The 20837-nt window shown below is 42.0% G+C and overlaps 6 protein-coding genes across 6 annotated transcripts; 4 read left to right on the top strand and 2 right to left on the bottom strand.

Annotated features, from left to right (window-relative positions):
* Positions 1-369: 369 nt before the first annotated feature.
* Positions 370-1522, top strand: E1B28_006817 (uncharacterized protein; the record flags this gene model as incomplete). Its single annotated transcript, XM_043151518.1, has 4 exons — positions 370-584; positions 665-794; positions 862-1140; positions 1223-1522. The coding sequence occupies 4 exons, from the start codon at positions 370-372 to the stop codon at positions 1520-1522; spliced, it is 924 nt and encodes a 307-aa protein (XP_043012614.1).
* Positions 1523-10294: 8772 nt separating this feature from the next.
* E1B28_006816 (uncharacterized protein) lies at positions 10295-10812 on the top strand (the record flags this gene model as incomplete). The annotated part of the gene is made up of 2 exons (XM_043151517.1): positions 10295-10714; positions 10777-10812. 2 exons carry the CDS (start codon positions 10295-10297, stop codon positions 10810-10812), a joined length of 456 nt encoding a protein of 151 aa, XP_043012613.1.
* Positions 10813-13004: 2192 nt separating this feature from the next.
* Positions 13005-13452, bottom strand: E1B28_006815 (uncharacterized protein; the record flags this gene model as incomplete). The annotated part of the gene is made up of 2 exons (XM_043151516.1): positions 13005-13331; positions 13378-13452. 2 exons carry the CDS (start codon positions 13450-13452, stop codon positions 13005-13007), a joined length of 402 nt encoding a protein of 133 aa, XP_043012612.1.
* A 3765-nt stretch (positions 13453-17217) lies between these two features.
* E1B28_006814 (uncharacterized protein) lies at positions 17218-17709 on the bottom strand (the record flags this gene model as incomplete). The annotated part of the gene is made up of 1 exon (XM_043151515.1): positions 17218-17709. The coding sequence occupies one exon, from the start codon at positions 17707-17709 to the stop codon at positions 17218-17220; it is 492 nt and encodes a 163-aa protein (XP_043012611.1).
* Positions 17710-17847: 138 nt separating this feature from the next.
* E1B28_006813 (uncharacterized protein) lies at positions 17848-18455 on the top strand (the record flags this gene model as incomplete). Its single annotated transcript, XM_043151514.1, has 4 exons — positions 17848-17961; positions 18010-18186; positions 18244-18373; positions 18427-18455. 4 exons carry the CDS (start codon positions 17848-17850, stop codon positions 18453-18455), a joined length of 450 nt encoding a protein of 149 aa, XP_043012610.1.
* A 45-nt stretch (positions 18456-18500) lies between these two features.
* E1B28_006812 (uncharacterized protein) lies at positions 18501-19421 on the top strand (the record flags this gene model as incomplete). Its single annotated transcript, XM_043151513.1, has 1 exon — positions 18501-19421. One exon carries the CDS (start codon positions 18501-18503, stop codon positions 19419-19421), a length of 921 nt encoding a protein of 306 aa, XP_043012609.1.
* Between the last annotated feature and the right edge of the window lie 1416 nt (positions 19422-20837).

Genomic DNA, 20837 nt, shown 5'->3' with positions numbered 1-20837 from the left:
AGACTCAGGTCATAACACTATTCCCGGACTATAGACATTAACCACTGCTGTAGCACTCATGCCCATTGCTGCATTCTGTACTTCTTGAAGCATCCAAGGATCATTCCTTCGGACTTCTTCTTCAATTTCTCCCTTATGATATTTATCTAGGGTCTTATTTCATAGATATTTAGGGCCTGTTCGGGTGAACGGCTTAGCTTAGCTTAGCTTAGCTTCCCGCGCCAGATCATGTATGTTAGCGTATGTTAGCATCAATACGGAGCTGTCACTCTTTGTCACGCACCTCAAACTGCCGCGTCGTCGCGTCGTCGTGTCTTGCCCTACTCCAGACATTCTCTATTCTGGTATACTCTGCTATTCAATCTCTCAATGGCTGGTGTGAAGGCCCAACGAGCTGTCTGGACCCCAACAGATGACGAAATCCTCATCCAAGGACTTGTGCAAGCCAAAACTCAAGGTCATGGCAAAAAACCGGTGGTTGGCCCCCAAAAATCTGGTCACCCATTCTGGAGAAGCTGGCCAAGGCAGATGGTAGAAAGGGACCAGCAAAATCAGTCAAAATGGCAGATGATCATTGGCATCATGTAAGTTGAATCCATTGATCTTGTGCCAATGTCATCAGTCTAATTCATTGCCATCGTGTCACTAGCTGAAAAAATTACAGCAAGAGGTCCAATTTGTGCGCAGCTTTTCAGGGTTTGGGTGGGATGATGCAAAAAAGCTGCCAACTGCTTCGGATGAAGTTTGGGATAAGTTGGAGGAAAGTACAACGGGAGTATGACAGCAAGGGAGAGGTACGTCATGTCTTTTTCAAAGTTCAATTGAATTACTCATATGGTAATTTATATACATGGCATATAGAAAAAGAAGAACAAATACCTTCGTTGGCGCACAACCCCATTCCCTCTTTATGACGACATCTTGTACATTGTCACCAGAAAGCGAGCCACCAGAGAAGGTCACTTTGTTGGTGGTGGTGACAATACTCAATCTAGCTTTGTTGGTGGTGGTGACAATACTCAATCTACGATTCCAGATGGTTCTCGTGCTGCATCTGTACCTCTGACTCAGAGTTGGAGTCCTTCACCCCCTTGTACTATTGCTCATGAGGATGAGGACCCTTTCAATACATCTCAGGAAGTGAGTACATTGTCACCTGTTTTTTTTCTTTCTTGTATTTACCAATGTTTATAGACTATTGTTGTACCCGATCCTCTGTCAGATCTCACACCTTCTTCGCCTGTCCAATGAATCGCCTACTCCGAAGCGTGGTGGGAAGCGCCGTGCGGATGCTACATTTGAACTTGCCAAAGCTATGAACAACATTGCCAGCGCCATGACCTCTGACAGTCCATTGGCAAAGAGACAGGCTATGCGCATGTTGAACGAGGATGGTTTCGAAGATGACGTACTTCCCTTGGTCCAGCGTCTTATTACTCGTGACTCGGATGTGGCAAGAATTTACTGTGCAACCAGCCCCACTGCTGCTCGTGTCAGGTATGCTAAGAACATGCTACTCTAGCTTTGTTCTACATGTACCTATATATATAGAAAGAGCTCCATATATATATGAATTATCCATAGATTGACAAATATTGCATTGACCGTAATTTTTTATTCGCACGTTCAGCTGTCACTCCTAAGGGAAGATACTTGGTATTTACCTTGCACTATATTCATAAACCCCTGCTGAAATTTCCCTGTGATTCAATTTGAGTTGTCCTTCCGTAAATCAACAAACATTGTGGATTAATCTAATTATTTTCCACCTCATTTCCACGAGCTCTCAAAACCTCAACATAATCATTCCACATTGCCTTTGCGATCCGCTCTCTTCTATCATCAGCCTGTGCACATTCCTCTGGAGACACAACCAATGATGTAGCTGGGGAACTTCTTTCTTGGCAACGTTGTATGGAATCGGTGGCATCATTGTTCTCAGCAGCATCATTGGCAGTATAGTCATGAATCTGAATGAAGTTATGAAGGGCAGAAAGGGCAGAAACAAGGCGTGTTTGGAAATGAATGGGATACTCAGGAGCTCTAGAAAAAATTGGAAAGCGGCGTTTTAGAACTCCAAAAATCCGTTCAATTATATTGCGAGCTTGTGCATGGCAGAGATTGAATAACTCTTTATAGTTTCAAGGACTGCAAAGAATTTGGAAATCAATAACATATACAAACCATCAGGCTATTGGAAAGTACCGTTCACCAGCATTCCCCCACTCCTGTAGATGATAGCGGACAGCACGATAGGGAACCATCAAGATGTCACATGAGGGGAAACCAGCATCTGCTAGAAGGTATCTTCCAGGAGGTATCGTAAAATACTTCTGATGACGAGCGAACTTGAAGATATCTGAATCTGCACCACTTCCTTCCCAACCACTCATTACAAATGTGAACTTCAAGCTGAAGTCACACATGGCCAAAATGTTCTGCCCCAAAAATCCTTTTCTATTTCGGTATCTGGGCATATCTTCAGCAGATACATGTGTATGGAAATGGGAACCGTCAACTGCCCCTCGGCAATTTCTGAAATAGGGATAGAGTTTTGGGTTATTCTTGATTTCCTCTAGTGTCTTGTCCTCTGGTAGATGAACATACTTGCTGTAAAATGCACCCACAAAAATGTTCAGAATACGGTGAATATAGCTGCCACACAGAGTCCATACTTATCATCAAAAATGGACAAATGTGAGCAAAGAAAAATGAACGTTGAAATCTCTCACAAATCAATCGGAAAGTTGATCCTGTACTGGCAAAGTAGAGGAACATGGCTAGTTGCTCATCTGCAGTCACGTATTTTGAGTCAGTCAGACCGTAGAATAACTGCAGTTCCAGCAACAGCTGGCAAAAAACTTCCTTGGTCACTCCAAGTTGCTGCGAAACCGTAATGGATGACCTTTCAAGAGCTCGTCAAGCCAGCACTGTCCTGTGAGAATAGATGTGTACATCGGAACAGGTTCTTTGGCAGGGTGGCCCGTAATGGCAACATAGGCAGCAGAGGCACAGATAAGAGCAAGAGCACCGAGTTTCTTCCGCTTCTGTTTTTTATCCTGCTGCCTTTGCTCCCAAGACACCATAACTCGAGGTGCATGGCAAGGTTGGAGACATAAACGAGCCATTTTTACAACGCCAGAGGCAAAACGGTGTTGTACGTGGCAGGTGTGACAAAATGTTACAAATGTTACAATATGTGACATAACACGTTAAGCTAAGCTAAGCTAACGCTAAGCCGTTCACCCGAACAGGCCCTTAACCACTTCTTCACAAAATCTCGGTTTGAGTACACTAAGGTACATCATTACTGCTTCTTGGTTGGAGATGAGGTTTCATCAACTTATCAAGTTCATAATCAAACTCTCAATGAAATCCCTTCAATTTCTGTGAAGATCCCAATGGAATTTATCTCCAATTTGCACAAATCTGATTCAACCTTTTGTGCGAACCAATTTCAGCATCCCTTGACTCCGGAAATTCTCTAAGTAGTTCTTTCTTGAACTGTTCCCAAGAATACCCTTTTGACGAATCTAATCTCGCACCCAAATACTTTCTGGTCTTATATGTCATCTGTGCCATCGCTATGCTAATCTTTGATTCTCCCTTCTTAATTCCTTTAATTGCACAGAAATTATCGATGTCCGCTAGCCATTCAATAATATCATCTGCCATAGTCGCTGAATCAAAAAGTGGAATCCTCTTTTTCAAAACATCTCCTTTTAATTCGGCTTGTGCCTCATCGCTAAATTCCATCCATGTCGCGCAAGGTATATCATTTTCAGTCTGATTCTAATTATTTCCTTGATTCTGACCTGTTCCAGCTGTTCCAGGCATTGCTTGCATTCCTGATCCTGAAGCTCCTTGATCAGACATCATTCTTAAATCTTCTGTATTTGTTCTTTGAATATTTTCTAAAATATGTCTATTTCTAGATATCTGTTTTAATCCTGCTCTGGTCCCAAAACTAGGACTATTTGGTCTTCTTTCTCTTGGAGATCCACCAAATGAAAAGCCGTGAGTCTCTGTAGAACTAACTAGTCTCTGTATTACTGATTGTGAAACTGATCTCGCAACTATCGGAATTCTCGAAGGTCTTCCTCTTGAAAGTCCACTTCCTCTAGTATTGCTCTCTGGAATAATACTTTCGTCGTGATTCAGGTTTCTTTCTTCTTTATTTAGATGCTTCTTGATTTCTTCCAAGAACGCCTAGTCTATGTTCTCTTAATGGTTCTAATAATGGATCAGTACTCGCTTCTCGAGTACTTCTGGTAGTTCTTATTAAATTAGATCTTGCTGCACTTGTTGTCACAACACTATCTGTTGTTCTTAATAACTTCTTTTTAGGTGATCTCGTAGACTTTTGCTTTGAAGGAGCAATTGTCGTCCACGAACTTTTTCAATCTGTCGAGTCCCTAGTTCTCTTGAGCACGCGTAATAAACTGCTTACACACGAACCACAAGCAATAAAGGATCTGACAACTAATAGCAAACACAATTATTAGAATTCTCATTCACTAGCACTTCGAACTCCAACAAATATCTTATTTTTGAAGTAAAACTTCAAAATCTTATCTAATTCTGCATCTTCTCGGAATCAAATAACTTTCCACCCCCTGCGGTGGTCCCCAAAGATAAAGCAAGAAAAACACACCAAGCAAATAGATCAACAAATCTATTGCTCTTAGTATTCTCTAAAAGTGGGGGTTCGAAAGTTCGGCTTGTCAAAGGTTACGCCTTCTTTGATCTCTCGAGATGTAGACAAAACTAACTCTGATTGTGAAGTCTGGTTTGAGATAGTAGAATTCTCTACTACCGATCTGTTTTTATTTATATATATGAATCTAACAGTCTGAAGCCTACTTCGGCAAACTTGAACAATCTGCTGTAGCCCAAGTGCCTAGAGTTCCCAAGTGAACTATTCCAAATTCCAAATCTGTCAAAAGCCCCCAAGTGGACTTAACCAAATACCAATTCTGACGAAAGTCCCCAAGTGGACTTAACCAAATTCCAAATCCAAATCTGTGTTCTGATAAAACCAATACACACTGACGGAGTCAGGGCAAAATCACTACTGCTTCGAGAGTTCCTGCTTGATCATACAATTTGGGCAGTACTAACTAAAGAATCCTAGCTTTTACAGGGCTCCTTATATACTGGCTCGAGAACTAGAAAATATGAAAAGTAAATAATAAATGGACTTGCTACAGAATCTCTGATTTTAGATGAGAAACGAATTGGAATAGACGTCGAATTTCCTTCTTTGGCCATTTCTTCGTCGCTTTTGAGTATAATCTTCTTCTTCCCTCTCTCTTCTCAGTCTTCTCGGTTTCTACCATGTGCAATCCTTGTAGGTCCAAGCCCCTCTTTCTTCTGGTCTGAAATCGGACACATGGTCTGCATATTTGATCACTCCTTTCCATTCCACATCTTTCCGCTGCTATGATCGAATGAATCTCATATCTCTTGTTCTCCTAATCTGCTCGATGTCCGAAAACACTTTCCCTCAGACTATTTCTAATCTCCTCTTATCTAACTTCTCTTATCCTATCTCTGAGTAATCTAATCTTATTCAGAAGTTTTCAATCCCAGATCTCTAACTTCACTCTAATATCTGTCAATGTCTTAACAATCTGTCTGTAATTTGTTTTCCTCGATGTCTAATAGAAGTAAAACAAAATAGTTTAATATCCCTTGATTATCCAAAACATGTTACCAAAGGGAGAGAGGCCAATGAACATAGAAAGTTTGGAAATAGCTGTCTTCTCGAAGTCCTACAGGTTTCAGATTATTCTTCTCGAAGATCTCTCTCTATTCAATTTCCTTCAAACAGAGGTCTAGGGTTTTGACTAGCAGATCAGGCTATCTCTAGTCCTCTTATTTCCACTAATTATTATCTGTTCTTCTTTCTTAAAAGCAAAAATTGAAGTCTTTTATAGTATTGCGCAAAACAGGCACAACAGCAAGCTGACAATCGAAGGGGAAAAGAATGACTCCTAGGTAGGATTGACCAGACAAGAGTGAAGTTCTACAGTACACTTGGAGTACTTCTATACTACACTACTTAAGGAGTAAGGGGTCAAGGAGGCAGGGGCTTCCCTATCTACAATGGTCTATGGCAATCGCGAGTCAGACAAAATGGTGGGCAGTGAGGAGCCAAAGGAATAGAAGGGGTGGCAATCACAGAGATTGAGAAGATCAAGTGTGATAATAACTCTGTGTAACACCACTAAATATGGCTAGCAAACACACCTCAAGCACGAAGTGCGCAAACCAAAACCACACCAAGAAGAGTATACACAAGTCTAAGGGGTGGAGGTCAGTATTCTTAAGGCTTTAGTTTTCACTAAGAGCCACCAAGAAAGATAGAATATGGGGGGTCTTCAGTTTTATAGAAGTTTCAATCAAGGTTCTTCCACTACAAGAGTGACAATATGATTCACAAATCCCAAAATTTGATATCTGACTTTTCAACAAAGTTTTACAAGTCTTCGCCGAAGTTCGGTTCCAAGTTCAACATCCAAACTAGACAATAGCAATCCAAATTCAATATAAGTCCAAATTGACTTCAATATCCAGAGTTCAATTCCAAGACAATATGCCAATACCAAATTCAATTGCAATAATCTAATCTATCTTTCCAAACACAGAACACCAACTTCAGTGAAGAGTGGGGCAAAGGTCAAATCTCGAGCGAATCCTAGTAGGTGAACTGCATCTCCACTCGTAGGTTGCTGTGGAAAATCCCTCTTTCCTGCCCTCCTTATATACGGTTTTTATAATAAATAATAGTAAAAGTCCAAAATGTGTGTGAAACTGGTAAATAATAATGAAACCCCTTTCAGTTGAACAGAAACTCGCTTAATCGGATATAATACAAGAGTTTTATGTGCTGAAGTGCCAAATTGAATATTAAACTGAATATCTGTTCTTTGTTTCCTGGTTGTGATGTGGGGACTTGACTTTGCCGAAGTACCCGATGTATCCGCATTCTCCTGTTTTTCCTAGGGAACGAGTCCAGGTTTCAGGTGTATCCATTCTTCCTATTCCTGTTCTATTCCTTTTTGGAGAAGATCTAGCCTCGATCCTAGGCCCTATCTCCAAGGTTTCTCTCTTGAAATCAAATGCCACATGCACTTCGCTGAAGTCCGTGTTTCCTTGGTTTTCTGAGAAATTCCTATCCTTTCCGTTTTCTATTCGTGTGAATCGGATGTTCCTTCCTTTATCCTTATTTGGATTTCTATATTAGAGAATTCCATATATCTGAGCAGTCCAACCAGACTTCGTTGAAGTTTCAATAAAGTGTATACTAAAATCCCTATGTTTGCTATGAGCATTCCAGGAGTAAGATGAGGCCTTCCAACAAAAGAACAAAGTTTTTAAACAGCTGCTTCCTGAAGTTCGTACAGTTTTCTGAACTTCAACGAAGTCTCTCATCTTTCCTAATTTTGTACAGTTTGTACGGATAAAGTCTCTTGTAGAGGCTCATGCTTTAACCAGAAGTGCAGGCTCACTCTAGTCCTATCAATCCCATAATTTATAACTCATAAGTGTTAAAATTGTACAAATATGCATCTTTAAGGTCTTTTCCGATTTATATCGCGATACTGATGTGAAAGGACCATTAAATAATTTTCAAGTGGTCCTCACGAGGCTTTCACTTCAAGCAGTTAAAGGTCTGATCAATTATTTCTGTCATGTGTATAATGATATTGGCCGCAAACGAATCCAACTTGGAGACTGTTCTTGAACGCGTCTACCATCACCTGAAACTTTCACAATCTCATCATAGTCTCTCCAACCCAACGCTGCTCAAGGAGGTCAGAGTGTGGCTGGATATATAGTATATGCCACCGTGTTAGAACTCGGTAACTTAACCTGTAGTCTCTACTTACAAGGGGTGATTAGGAAGTAAAATGTATGTAGTTAGAGGTAGGGTTGGGTTGTTGTCTAGCTTTGAAAGCTGGCTGTTGAGGGTGTCTAGCCTGAAGGCTGGCTGTTGGGTGATGGCTAGCTTAAAAGCTGGCTGGGATAATAGTTTCACACTAGGTGGCTGTTTGTAGAGACAGAATATAATTCAGCACTACTAAGAGAGGTTAGGTTACAGAGAGAATGGTTAGAAACAGTTAAAAATATCGAGGTTGAGGTTTTGGTGCCAAAACCTGAGGGTTTATATACTCTACTGTTATCTATGTATGAGTCAGTTTACTTATCTATGTATGACTAGGTTTATTATGTAAATGAATGGAAAGATAAAGGATTGAGCCAGAACGACTGCATATGAGTGAAATATATACTTAGTGAAGAGATAACATGGGAAATATTGATAAGGAGTGACTGTAGAGTGAGTCATAAGGCTGTAATGACTGTGTTGTATCTCAGATAAGCCTGCGGAGGGGATATCACATGTGGATTGAGTGGGGGTTGCTGATAAGGAGGAGTTATGATAAGATTAGGACTTTGGAAAATTGCTGGGGGTCCTGTGTGCTGGTTAGCAGGGTATGTGGGCCTGAAAAGTGAAGGGTTTGTAACACACTGGCACCTTGCGACTCGACCCGTAGTGTTACCTTTGAAGTACTTAGGACTAGAGGTCGCAATAAGTGCTGGGCAGCCAAAAGCCTGTTCTGTGATCTTCTGCCAAAGCTGGGGCTGTGTATCACCAGTCAGCTTTTCCCTATCGTATCTCGTAAGCAGTCCGTAAGTCTGTAACGCAACTTGGTTCTCTTGAGTCATCAATGTCGACAGCAAATACAGATTTTCTTCTAAGCTCCTTTATACCTCCTTCAGATTATGTGCTCGTTCTGAATTTTTATCTATCGGCCGTCTTACAGAAGATGCGATGCTACATCACTAACTGCCAGAAATGCTGTATAAGGGCTCGAAGGAGGTGTAGTGCATCAGTGATCAAAGGTGTGCTTCACGAAATATTGCTAAACTTTGTTAGGAAGCTGATACATCGGTTGAAGGAAAACAACAGGCCATGGATCTTATTCTCATAAAATCCAAGCAGTTCTGAGTGCTCGTTCAATATACACATCACCCGTCTGGAACTATGGATCCCTCGTCGCAATATCGCTCAAATCACATCAGTTTATGTAAAACATCATAACTAATTACCAGCAGAATATACCTTATATCCAGTTAGAATGAGTTCCAGCAAAATTGTAACTGTGTATATATATGTCATTACTGTACCCTGGGATCATAACCCTTCATAACCATAAGAGGACCTTATAACCCAAATATAACCATGGTCAGAACTTGGCCATAACAGGGTTATAATCCTACCTTGGAATCATAACCCTTCATAACTATAAGAGGACCAGAAGCTGTGAGGCACAGCTTATAGATAAGATAAGATAGAAACAAATAGAGCATAAGGTACAGCTACTCATGAGTGTAACACAATCATAACAGTTAGCATCAGGTTCAATTTCACCCTTAAAGAAGTTGTAAGTAAAAGTCCCCTCTTATTATAAACAAATCATAAAATATAGTTATTTGATACATAGATATAGTTATATACATAGTTGACTTATGAAAGCAAACTTGAGATGTGTGCACATATATATATACTTGTAACAATAGCAATAAAATTGCAATCTATGAAATAGATATAATATATACTTCTAAGAAAGAATAATAATAATAATAAAGCTGCAATATATGAAATAGATACAAAAGCATATAGTAATTTCTTTTTTAATAGCCTGGCTCAGGCTACACAGGCAACCCTTCAATGATGCTTTCTACCAAAAACGTGCATGATACAATGTACAAACCCAGATTTGATACAATATAAACAATAAATGCAAATTTTGTGTATGTTGATCTATGACCCACAATGTATCAAATTTTGTTCAAATATTGTGTAAGTTTCAGCAGAATACAGAAAGTATATAGATCGAAATTCAGCTTTTATTTACCTTGATGTTAAAAATAGGATGTATCAAATGTTTCCCCAAATATTGTGTATATTTACGGAAAATACATTTAACATGTAAATAAAGTTTACACGATGTGCAAAGCTGGCAGAATCATGGTGTCAAACGTCACGCATCCGCTGCCCCCGCCGGTGGTCGGATTGAGCATAAGGCGCACGATTTGAACTTGAACTTGGATGTTGGATGAAGCGGCATTAATCATATAGTCGTAAAGTCAATGTTTTCTGAGATTTAATCTTCTTTAATTTATCGTACTGTATGTTTGCAATGAATCGTGATTGAACTTACCGTTTTCTGAATGCGTCTCCGAGATGGCCTACATAATTTGATATCAGGTGGGCGTGTTGCTTATGTTAGGTTCAACTTTTCTGTTCTCACTATGTCGTTCCAAGACAACCTTCCGCAATTACGCGCCCGTCTACAAGAAGAAACATAGCCGACTCGTCAAGTCGCAAAATGTCGCTCAATCCTCAATCAAGTCACCTCTTCAAGGCCGGCAAGTGCCTGCTCCGTGCATCCAAACATTCAAGATACACCTTCATCTCAACGCCTCAAACTTCAAGCTCTCAAGCAAATCTCAAGTGACAAGCTTCAAAGACCATCTATTTCAAGTCTTCAAAACTTCAACGCCTCAACCCCCCGAGTCTTCCAAAGTCGGGCCAGGCTCAAACAGCTCAAGACCTCAACGTTCAATGATTCAACCATCCGCGGTTTCTCATTTTGGGGCATCGGGCAATCAGAGAGATCGGTTACAGCAGCTGTATCTCGATGTGAGTCACCTACTGTCTTTATTCTAACAACCGTTGCTGATACGTCGTCTTTTCATCTATAGGCATCCGCTACTTTCAATGTGTTCGTGTCTGCTTGACGAGAGGTAAACAAAGGGGGTTTGAAGTTCATAGTTCATCACTTCTTACACACATCTGTATTCTTTCCTGCTACGGCAATATAAGAGTTCTTTATTATCTACTGTACTGGAACCCCAGCAGCGAGAACAATTGGTATAGGGTAAAGGGTATGGACCGGCAAACTGGGAACCGGATGCTGAACGGCAAACGCGGTGCCCACAGGAGTGGTAGTACATGGTATATAATATTTGATATAATATACTAAATTTTCTTGTTTGGACCTCGTTCATTTTTCAAGAAAGTTCCACAAAATTTTAATTCATTGACACATTGTGACTATGTAAAATACATGGATAGAATTTCATAGAATGGCTAGCTGTGTACTGGGCATAATCCACAGTACCTGCTGTATGACTGAAAACTTGGAATAACCTTCACAACTCATCATAACCCTTGTAACTTGCTATAACACCCATAATAAGATGTTACATCAGTCACTTGATGTCAACATCAAAACTAGTGTTGCTGGGTTTTGGTATTTGTAATGTCTTGCACATGGTAGTAGAACTCTATTATATTCTCCTGTCACCGTATTTACATGTTACTATGAGTGTTATAGGTCATAATTTTGGTATAATGTGAATATATCTCACTATGGTTTTTGCTGATATGGAAGGTGTGCACTTTCAAATTGGTCTGAGAGACGTGTGATTGCACATGAAACAGCTAGACAGTTGGCTGAGTGGTTCTTTGATAATATATTGTGCAGATGGGGTTGCCCAGAAGAGATAGTTACAGACAACATGCCTCAGATGTTAGCAATGGCAAATTGGTTGAAAGATAAATATGGAATCCGAGGAATTAGGATTTCTACTTACAATTTGCAAGCTAACGGGAAGATTGAACGTGCGCACTTTGATATCAGAAATGCATTGGCTAAAGCTACCAGTGGAGACCTAAATAAATGGTACTAGTTCTTAAAACACATTTTGTGGGCCAATAGGGTGTCTTCGAGGAAAAGTATTGGGTGCTCTCCTTACTTCTTTGTGACAGGTGCAGATCCGATTCTTCCTCTAGATTTGATAGAATCAACTTGGTTAGTTAGATTTCTGGGTTGAATATTGCACTTCAGGCAACCATTGATTTGTACCATCTTAGGTGTATCTGTTACACTAAAAAGATCTACCTTAGAGGTGGCTCATACCAAGGGGATGTACCACATGTATGGTACGTACCATTTCAAGTGGTCCATACCACTTTTCTGGACTTCTGACACCCTTTCTTAAGATATGTACCACTCTACAAAATATGTTTTTGAAACGCCTCCATGGCTGCACAAGTATGCAGACTACTTCTTCTCCACTTGCAAATACTCAAAGTAAGGTCTAGAGTCCATCAAGTAGCCTACATCAGCAACTTGACAATTTACTGGTGAGAACTTTTTGGCGACTTTTTGGACTTGCACAAACCAACAAGTCGACCAGTCACCAGCTATGTCTGATTTCCGGCAAGCTCAGTTTTGCTCAGGTCTGCCTGCCAAAATTTTCCAGTCACCTCAACTTTTCACAAAAACCTCCACTGTTGGAGGCTTTCTGAGACCAGCTATCATGTTATGGAACATATGCCAGCTATTAGGACCTCATTGGCTGGTGTGTGGTTGCGATATGTGAAGAAGCTGGTGAACTTGCGAGGGGGTGGACTGGTCGAACCGGCCGAAAAGCCCAGAAAAGCCAGGAAAGTTCACTGGCAAATTGTGTGAGTTGCTGATGTAGGATGCTAGAATAAAAAGAATTAGGTTTATAGTAGACACTACAGTTTTTGTCTGTTATTAGATATGATGCATATGATAGATAATATGTACATGTACCACTCCTCTGTATGATGGTACATACCAGTGGCCCACACAGTTGTTTGTCTGTCAGTGGTATGTCAGTGGACTATATAAAAAATACTACTGAAACTACTCAAATAACCACTCAAAAACTTTGTATATGCCTTAGATTTAACATTTGTGATTGTCAAGGTTAATTAATTAGACTTACAGAAAATTTCCAATGGCCTCACTTGGAGGAATTAAACTAGGATTGTTGGAATGATACAAGGCACCAAACCACTATCCCTGTCTTTAACACCACACAGAACACAAGTAGGCTCTAAATCTTAAAATGCATCCATTATACAACTGAGATCAATTTACATTTTTAAGTTACTTTTAGATGGGAATACCCTTTATGTCGTCATCCAAGGCATTGTCCATCAACTCCAAGGTCTGTAGATGCTCAATTAGCCCAGGTTCCAAGCCATCATCCTCCAAGTTGTCCTCATCACCACTTTTGTCAGACTCAGAGTAAATCCCATCCATTGACTCCCTTGTCATCTCCTGTTGCACTTCTTGCATCTCATCCAGAGCTGGGCCCCATGGTGGGACATCATTTGAATAAGGGAATGCAGTACCAAGGTTTCCTTGCCATGTTGCCAACAGCTGCAAGAGTCTTCGTTTCCGCAGCTGAAGTTGAAATTGAATATCAGCATCATCTAGCTTTGTGTAAGTCAATCTGAATGATCTTGATAATGGACAAACATACTCTGCTGGAGTTCAATTGCCAATCCCAGTATCTCCTATTCCTCCACAAACCACTGTTGCATTGCATCATGCTCATGAGACAACCTCACAATCTCCTCCTTGCTCCTGTCACAGACAAGAAGACCTCAAATTCCATCACGTATATTGTCGTCTGCAAGCCACGCTGGTGGAATGGTCCCATCATAGTCATCGGTGAGGCCTACATCCTGCCATATAGTTTCGTCGACATCCAAATCAAATACACGGTCCATTGGGATCTCTTGGAGTGCTACAGCATTGTGTGGTGCCTTCTTTGACTTGATTAGTTTCTGCATCCTGCGACATAAACGATTATATTGTCGTGCAAGTTGTTGGATACCTGGGTCTCTGTGCTTGACATTATCTGCTATTTGTGAATGAATTTTCTGTTCTGTGATAGTGGTAAGTTAAACGTAAATGATGTACTGTTGTCACTCACGTTTTCTGCCGCTTTCTGAATGAACGTTCAAGCCTGTCCCGCTCGAACTTCCATGCATGTAACTTATTCGTCAGCCTTGTCTTCAACGCAAGGGGATTCATTCTATGCTGAATGAACGGGCTATTCACAAGGTGCTACACCTGCTGTTGGGTGTTCACACTGAGCTGCCATTCCTTTCTTCTCAAGGTTTCTTCAGTAGCCTTCAACTTTGCTTGAACTTCAGGTAGTTTGGCACTGGCAATGGTAAACTGATAGCTGGGAGTGTCAAGATTGCAAAGAAAATTGGAGTGTTGTTCAATTTACGATGTCAAAACCTCCACCACTGTGCGCAAATGTACAACGTCTTCCACAGCTTTCTTTCCTTTGTTCTTGGAACATTCTATAGCATGGATTAGTCAGATTAGTATTTTTTATGTCAAGAACTCACTGGGTAATGGCTTTGTCTGAGTTTCCACCTGCTCCTTCCATTGCTCTCTGAGATACCCCTTGTCTTTTCCTGACCTTGCTACCTCCTCTTTTCCACAGAACTGCCATCCGAAGGCCATCCCCCTTTTTCTCACAACCCAAGCCGCCAATCCAAAAAGTCTTCCTTCATCATCATGTCGGACTTAAGTATCAAGGACATAGAGCCTCTGGTAATACTAAATGGCTGTTAGTACTCATCAAGAATAAGAAACCTTTTCACATACATGTAGATACAGGATCAAACAACTGATAGAGTGCCAAAATCTCTCGCACCCTTTGCCGTCACTGAAACTGAAACCTTCAGCTTTCCTAGGATGGTATACCAATTGGTATGCCCAACAATGACTGAAGGCATGGAAAACTGATATCACAAACCCCAGCTGATCATGAAACTCCTCCAGGAAATTCCACCTGATACAGCTGTGATGCAACTGACAGCTGATGTTATAGAGTATGCCTACACGATACTCTGCTGGTAGGTGTTCAAAAGGCTTCTGAAGCAACACTATAACATAGAACTGCTTCTCGCCAGCAGAGGTCATATTTGCCAGCCATATAACACGATCATGGTGGTATAGCAAGCCCATGATCCCAGTGCAGTTGAAGAACTGCATGCTGGCCTTCTCCCGTCGTTCATCTGCAGCAACAAAGCTGGCCTCACATCCATTGAGCACAGAAGTCGGGACCTTGAGGCCCCCCTCAAAACCGTCAACAGTATCTGCATCTCCAGATGTTGGTGCCTGTGCCTTTGACTTTGACTTTGACTTTGACTTTGACTTAGTGGGGCGGAGACAAGTAGCCTGGTAGGAAGGGGTCCTCTGGTAGTGTACTCTCGCCTGGCTGAAGTGACCTGTTAGTTGCTAATTGAGCAACCTCTTCATGAACTATGTTGTATCTGGCGGATTTAAGTGGTGGATCCCGCAATCCTACTTGACCTGCTCAAAGTGGAGCCCTGGGGTCTTGCGTGTAAATGTGGCCATTGGCAATTAGCACCAGTGGTTGATCCAATTGTTTCTTCTTCCTGTGATGAGATCGTTTGGTAGGTACCAGGGTGTGTGACGGAAGTGGGGAGTTAGATGTAGGCTCAATAAGTTTTGCCTTTGGTGGAATACATATCTGTGCCATTCACTGAGTTCAATGGGTAAGTATCAACAACAATATCCTCAGGAAGAGTATTGTTGAACATACCAAATCGGCTGGAGGCTAAACGCCTCACCAGCCACAATCTATTGTTACATCTGAACCTGTAAAGTCATTGTGAGTTCATATCAACTGATCCTGAGAGATCAGTATCCCCAAAAGATGAACAAGGGCCAGCATGGGAATGTACTGGAAATGTACTACATGCCCAGCCTATAAAGATCCCATACAGTACACCGAAGTCTACTTCTCTGTGTCCCCTAAACATATCCTTGCAGTGAGCTGCCATTATCTTTTGACTACATGTTGTCTCACTCTCTTCCTTGTAGCACCATACAACGCCCGATCCAACCACTCTCCAATGGCAGATTGCATGAGTTGTGTAGCCACCACTGCTTTGATGAATTTGGCCAAAACATGAATACTTACATTCTGCTGTGGGATTTGGGGCTCTACGGTGTGTCTGCATCACATTTCAAGTTCAGTAAGTATGGAGACCTTGACCAAGAAGGTCCTCTTCATGTTGCTTTTACTTGTGTGCCAGAAATCATCCAGACATATCCTTGCATCAACAGGAACGGTGCACATGAAGTATATTTGATGCAAGACTCTGGAAAACTGCTTGTTGCCAATTATGACTACCTTTCTGTAAGTATTTGTTGTTTTTTAAAGCACAGGACACTCACACTATAATTCAGTCTGAGTGTTCCTGTGATTTTGTGCTGTACACAGTCCCAAATAACACATTCATTTGTATTTATCAAGGCTGGCTTGCTTGGGTTAGGGAGAGGTGTCGGAAGGATGATGAAGGTGTGTTTGACTCTGTGAATCATCGGACCTGTACTAAACCCGTGATTGACTTGTAGAGGCTGACCGGGAGAGAGTGAAAAGAGCCCGAGAGAGAGTGCAAAGAGCTCGCTCAGGACTTGGGGAGCCCGAACTGAGTGCTGCAGTCAGGACCATGGAAGCTCTACAGCAACTGAGGAAGCACTTTGGTGCAGGCAGCTCCACCACTTGCACTCGAGTCTCGAAGAAACCTGGAAGGAAACATGGTCACATGAGCACTGTCAGTAAATCTCCCAAGCATCATCAGCGCCATTCCCAAATCTGTGAGGTGGTTGCCGATGTTGGACCAGATGTGAATGATAGCTTCAAGGACAGCATTAGATATAGCCAATGTTCTCTTTCCACCACACTTACCACTTGTATATAGCTTTTGTTGTTAGTCTTCTTGTCTTGTACTGTAGTCTGAGATAATGTGTTAGATCACTGAAGACTGGAACAGGAGAGTCTTACCCTAAGACTTAAAGTCCAAGATCTTGTGTCAGTTAGCTTCATTGTTATACAGCTACTAGTCCCTCGAGCCACAGAGAGGCCTGACGCTTCCAAGAGGTTGCATATGCCCTGCCTTTGAGATATACCCAAGAAATCACTACATACAAGAATCAGCTTTTACAAAAATAGGTAAAGTTAGATTTAGATTGAGGACTATGTGCTCCCAGAAGAAATGATGGCTCTCAGTACTTTCAAGTCCACTCCACCTGGTTTCCTTTGACCTGGAGGCATCCGAGCTGAAGCCTCTGTTTGCAATTGCTGTAAGAGGTTCTTGCCAGCCCACCAGGAGTCCGAGGGAGTCTCCTCTACTAATGACAGGTCCATGAACTGAACTTCTATGACCTTGCCTGTTAGTCATTCCTCCCATCCAATTCCTTCGACGACTGCGACAGTCATGTAACGATTGGGAACAGTGTCCCTTTCGCAATAGAAGTATGTGATTCATCACACACACTTCCTGAAGTGAGGGTTCCTTATATCGATGACAACAAGCAGCTGATTTTCATTGACCTTGACCCGCTTCATCGCTCTCTCCACTAAGTCCAACAATACATCACGGACAGTTTTCTTCTGCTTCAACCTTGCAACGACACTTCCATCTCCCAACAATGTAGGCTTCACATAGACATTTTTACCTTTGAACTCCCCCATAGTGATGTCCATAATGATGGGAATATCGCATAACACGGGCTGGGAAAGCCAATGACTCAACTGTGAGTTGACTTGGCGACTGGAAGAGGACACCGGGGACTCCTGGGAAGGTTCAGGTGTACCAGGCGATTCCACGTTATAGCCCTCATACATCCAGGAACCATTGTACATCGGGAGCTCACTATTGAAATCAGGATTCCAAACATCTGTGACATCGTTGCCCCTATAAGGTGAAGGTTCCAGTGTCGATCGTGTCAATGTGGGAGAGGGGTCACTGTGCAGCATCGGGTTGAGAGATTAGGATTTGATCCAAGATGGAGAATAATAGACTTGAGCATGTATTGTTTATCATGAGTCAGACGCTAGCAGTCTGTATGAATGTTTACTAACTGCAGTTTTTTTTTCGCTTGTCAGTCATCTGCTATGGTAACACTTCAGTCATCGAAGAGAGTCCTATGCTTGGACACCAAACCACAGCCCAAGACTACACCAGCTTGCAAGAATACTGGTATTAAAACTCGAGGCAGTAAAACCAAGGTATGTTCTCTATATTTTTGGCATAACAACCTCTGAACAAAGAGTTAGAATGCTGGCCATGGTAAACGCACACATGAACATGATGAATGCAAAGAACATATCGGCCAGCCAAAAAGACATCAAGCCGATGAGGCTAGTTTCAGCGTTATTGGGGAAGTGGAGGGTCAGAAAGGTGGAGGTGCTCAAGATATTGCTCAAGATATTATTCAGGTTATTCATGACAAGGTACACATTCATCACTACTACCTATTCCCCAGGGCTTTTTGAATTACATCATGGCAGGCTGTCGCTGCCACAAGTCAACTGAAGGCCACCTCGGTTCCAACTGAAGGAGAAATTGATGAGCTGTTGACAATGAAGAGAAAGCGTAGCTCAGTGGGATGCTCAACACATCCAATGGTATCTATCTCTGGTATGGCGCTCTCTGTGTCAGCTCAAATGTGCCTTACATTTTCATTTTACCAGGCTCTACTCCAGCTCTCCCAGAGCTCTAACCTATGCGGAAGGTCAAAAGGCAAGCTGTGGTCAAGGTTCCACCCATGCCATGTCTCCAGCACACTCCAAAGCATCGAGAATCCAGATCTAATCCCTCTACACCCAGTGCTCTCGATCTTTCACCCAAATTGATAACCATCAATGCCAACGACCCCCTGTCTGCCACTCTACTCTGTCAATTGAGTGCCCTATTCATTCATGTTCCCACTACACCTGGAGATTCTCAAGGGGTAGAGGTAGGAGGACAACATCAGGTAGCAGGAGGCAGAGATGTTGCGATTGAGGTCGCTGCAGATGACAAGGCAAGTGAGGATGACCATGTGGAATGGGAGTCAGGTGATGAAAAGGAGGATCACGTTGAATATCATGTGAGGGAACGTGAAGTCGGGGACAACGTGACTTCAAACAATGCTGCACGGCCTCGTTGTAAGGGTTTGTTCATGCGCTTGGAGACAATAGAGGAGGAACGGGAATGGTCAGAAGAGGAGGTTGCATTAGAGCATTATCTCGAAGCATACAAACCAGACTCTGACTCGGAAGACAACTACGAGAAAAGGACCAGATTGCAGAAACAGAAGAGGGTGAAAAAGGGCTATGAGCCTGATTCAACCTCTTCAGCTGAGGAAGCTGAGGAAGCCAGTGTGAAACACCTATGTCAAACGGGTACAAAGAGAGCTATGAAGAAGACAAAAATGGCAAGGCCGGTGCAAGGTCTCAAAGGCAGGAAAGCCAAAGGAAAGTTGAGAGCAATCAATTCAGGGAACGAGTCGAGTGATGATGACCAGGTTGATAGAGAGTCAGGAGGAGAAGATCTGGATGGGGAGAATGGTCCGTACAAACCAGGACCTCTTTCTGAGGAACACAAAGCCGAAGCAGAGAAGATACACCAAAATTACCTGGACAAGATCTACAACCTTGCAAGGTGGAGCAGTAAAACGCCTTCGATGATCTTCAATCACCTCTGAGTCAATAATGAAGAGCCCCATGTCCATGGAATTAATCCATGGAACGCGTTTACAGCGTGGTACAGTGTTCATGGAGAATGCAAGAAGCCTGACAACTGTGTGTTGTTTTACCTTGACTCTGACCTTATTTACTCATGATACTCTCAAGGCTTGGCTCAAGATTGGAACACCTTCCTTGCAGAGGAGTACTTGCATCACATCGAGAAGCGCAAGGCTGAGCTTCATGTAGTGTTATGACTCGGTAAATGTTCAACAAGATAAATGTTCGAGTTGAGTAAGTTAGACAGGTTTACACTTTAAGCTAGGGTTGATTAATGAGCAAGATGTGAGTAGTTAGTTTGATTCAACAAGTATTTTATTATGCACAAGTTGAGATTTATGAAAGATAATGGTTGATAGTTAGTTATGATTGTTGAAAGGGTTAATATTCAGAGTATTTGTGGAATGAGGAGAGGCTTACGGTTTGTTTGGTTGATATATTGGTTCACTTAAATGGTATTCACACGAGATGGGGTTTGTAGATTCAGATAGATATGATTCTATGTCTTAATGAATTTACAAGAGAGAGAAGTAAGAGGAGAAATAGTAGTTAAAGGTAAGAAAAAAGGTTACAGAGGTTGCAAAATAACTAGGTTGAGATTCTCGTGTTCGAAGGCCCAGTTCTTATATAGTTCTAATGTTTGTATATATTTGTAAGTCCTGAGTCAGTATCGTTCAGCTACGGATTGACTACGGATTAGAAAATAAAAAGAATAACTACGGAAATATAGCACAGTTGTCCAATCGGTGAGTTTCGCTAAAGTGCGCAGTTCGGAAGGATGAGGTGTAGACTCGGCATATTAGAATGAGATGTAAATTCGGCAGTACAGGCCGGAAAGTGAGGCGTCCCCTCGGCTTTATGCTGCGTCGTGCTGCGTTAAGGTACTGAGAATGCGGCACATGGTTACAAATCACAAATAGATAGTGATTGTGACCATCTTGGAGATAAGGTGATATGATTAGTCTCGATAATCAACGTTCGGGGTTGTCGGTGTGATATATTCAGAGTTTTGGTCTTGGCAGGACGGTTTCAAAACATCCGGCGTCTGGTTTGGGCGTTTGGGTCGCAATAACCTAATAGGTCAAAGCGTTTGGCGTCTAGTCTGGGCGTTCGGAATACTCGGGTCATAACATTATCCCTTCCCGAGGCACCAATCCATCGATTTTTTGGTTAGTTTTGCCTTATGGGTATAGTTGTGAATTTGCTTCATCCGGACGGTTATGTGGCTGCAGTTAGACGAGGTGCTTTTCTCGTAGAACAGCGGCTATAGTATGTGGGACGTGTAATGTGATAAGAAATTTCGACGAGAAGGCATGCGTAAACGGTATGAGGAGTACCGAGAGTGAGTTGAGCAATGGGTATGTGAGAGGGTCCCA

Source organism: Marasmius oreades, chromosome 3 (assembly GCF_018924745.1).
Source record: "Marasmius oreades isolate 03SP1 chromosome 3, whole genome shotgun sequence".
Lineage (NCBI taxonomy): Eukaryota > Fungi > Basidiomycota > Agaricomycetes > Agaricales > Marasmiaceae > Marasmius > Marasmius oreades.
The sequence above is the reverse complement of the archived record's forward strand: the minus strand, read 5'-3'. Positions and strand labels throughout refer to the sequence as shown.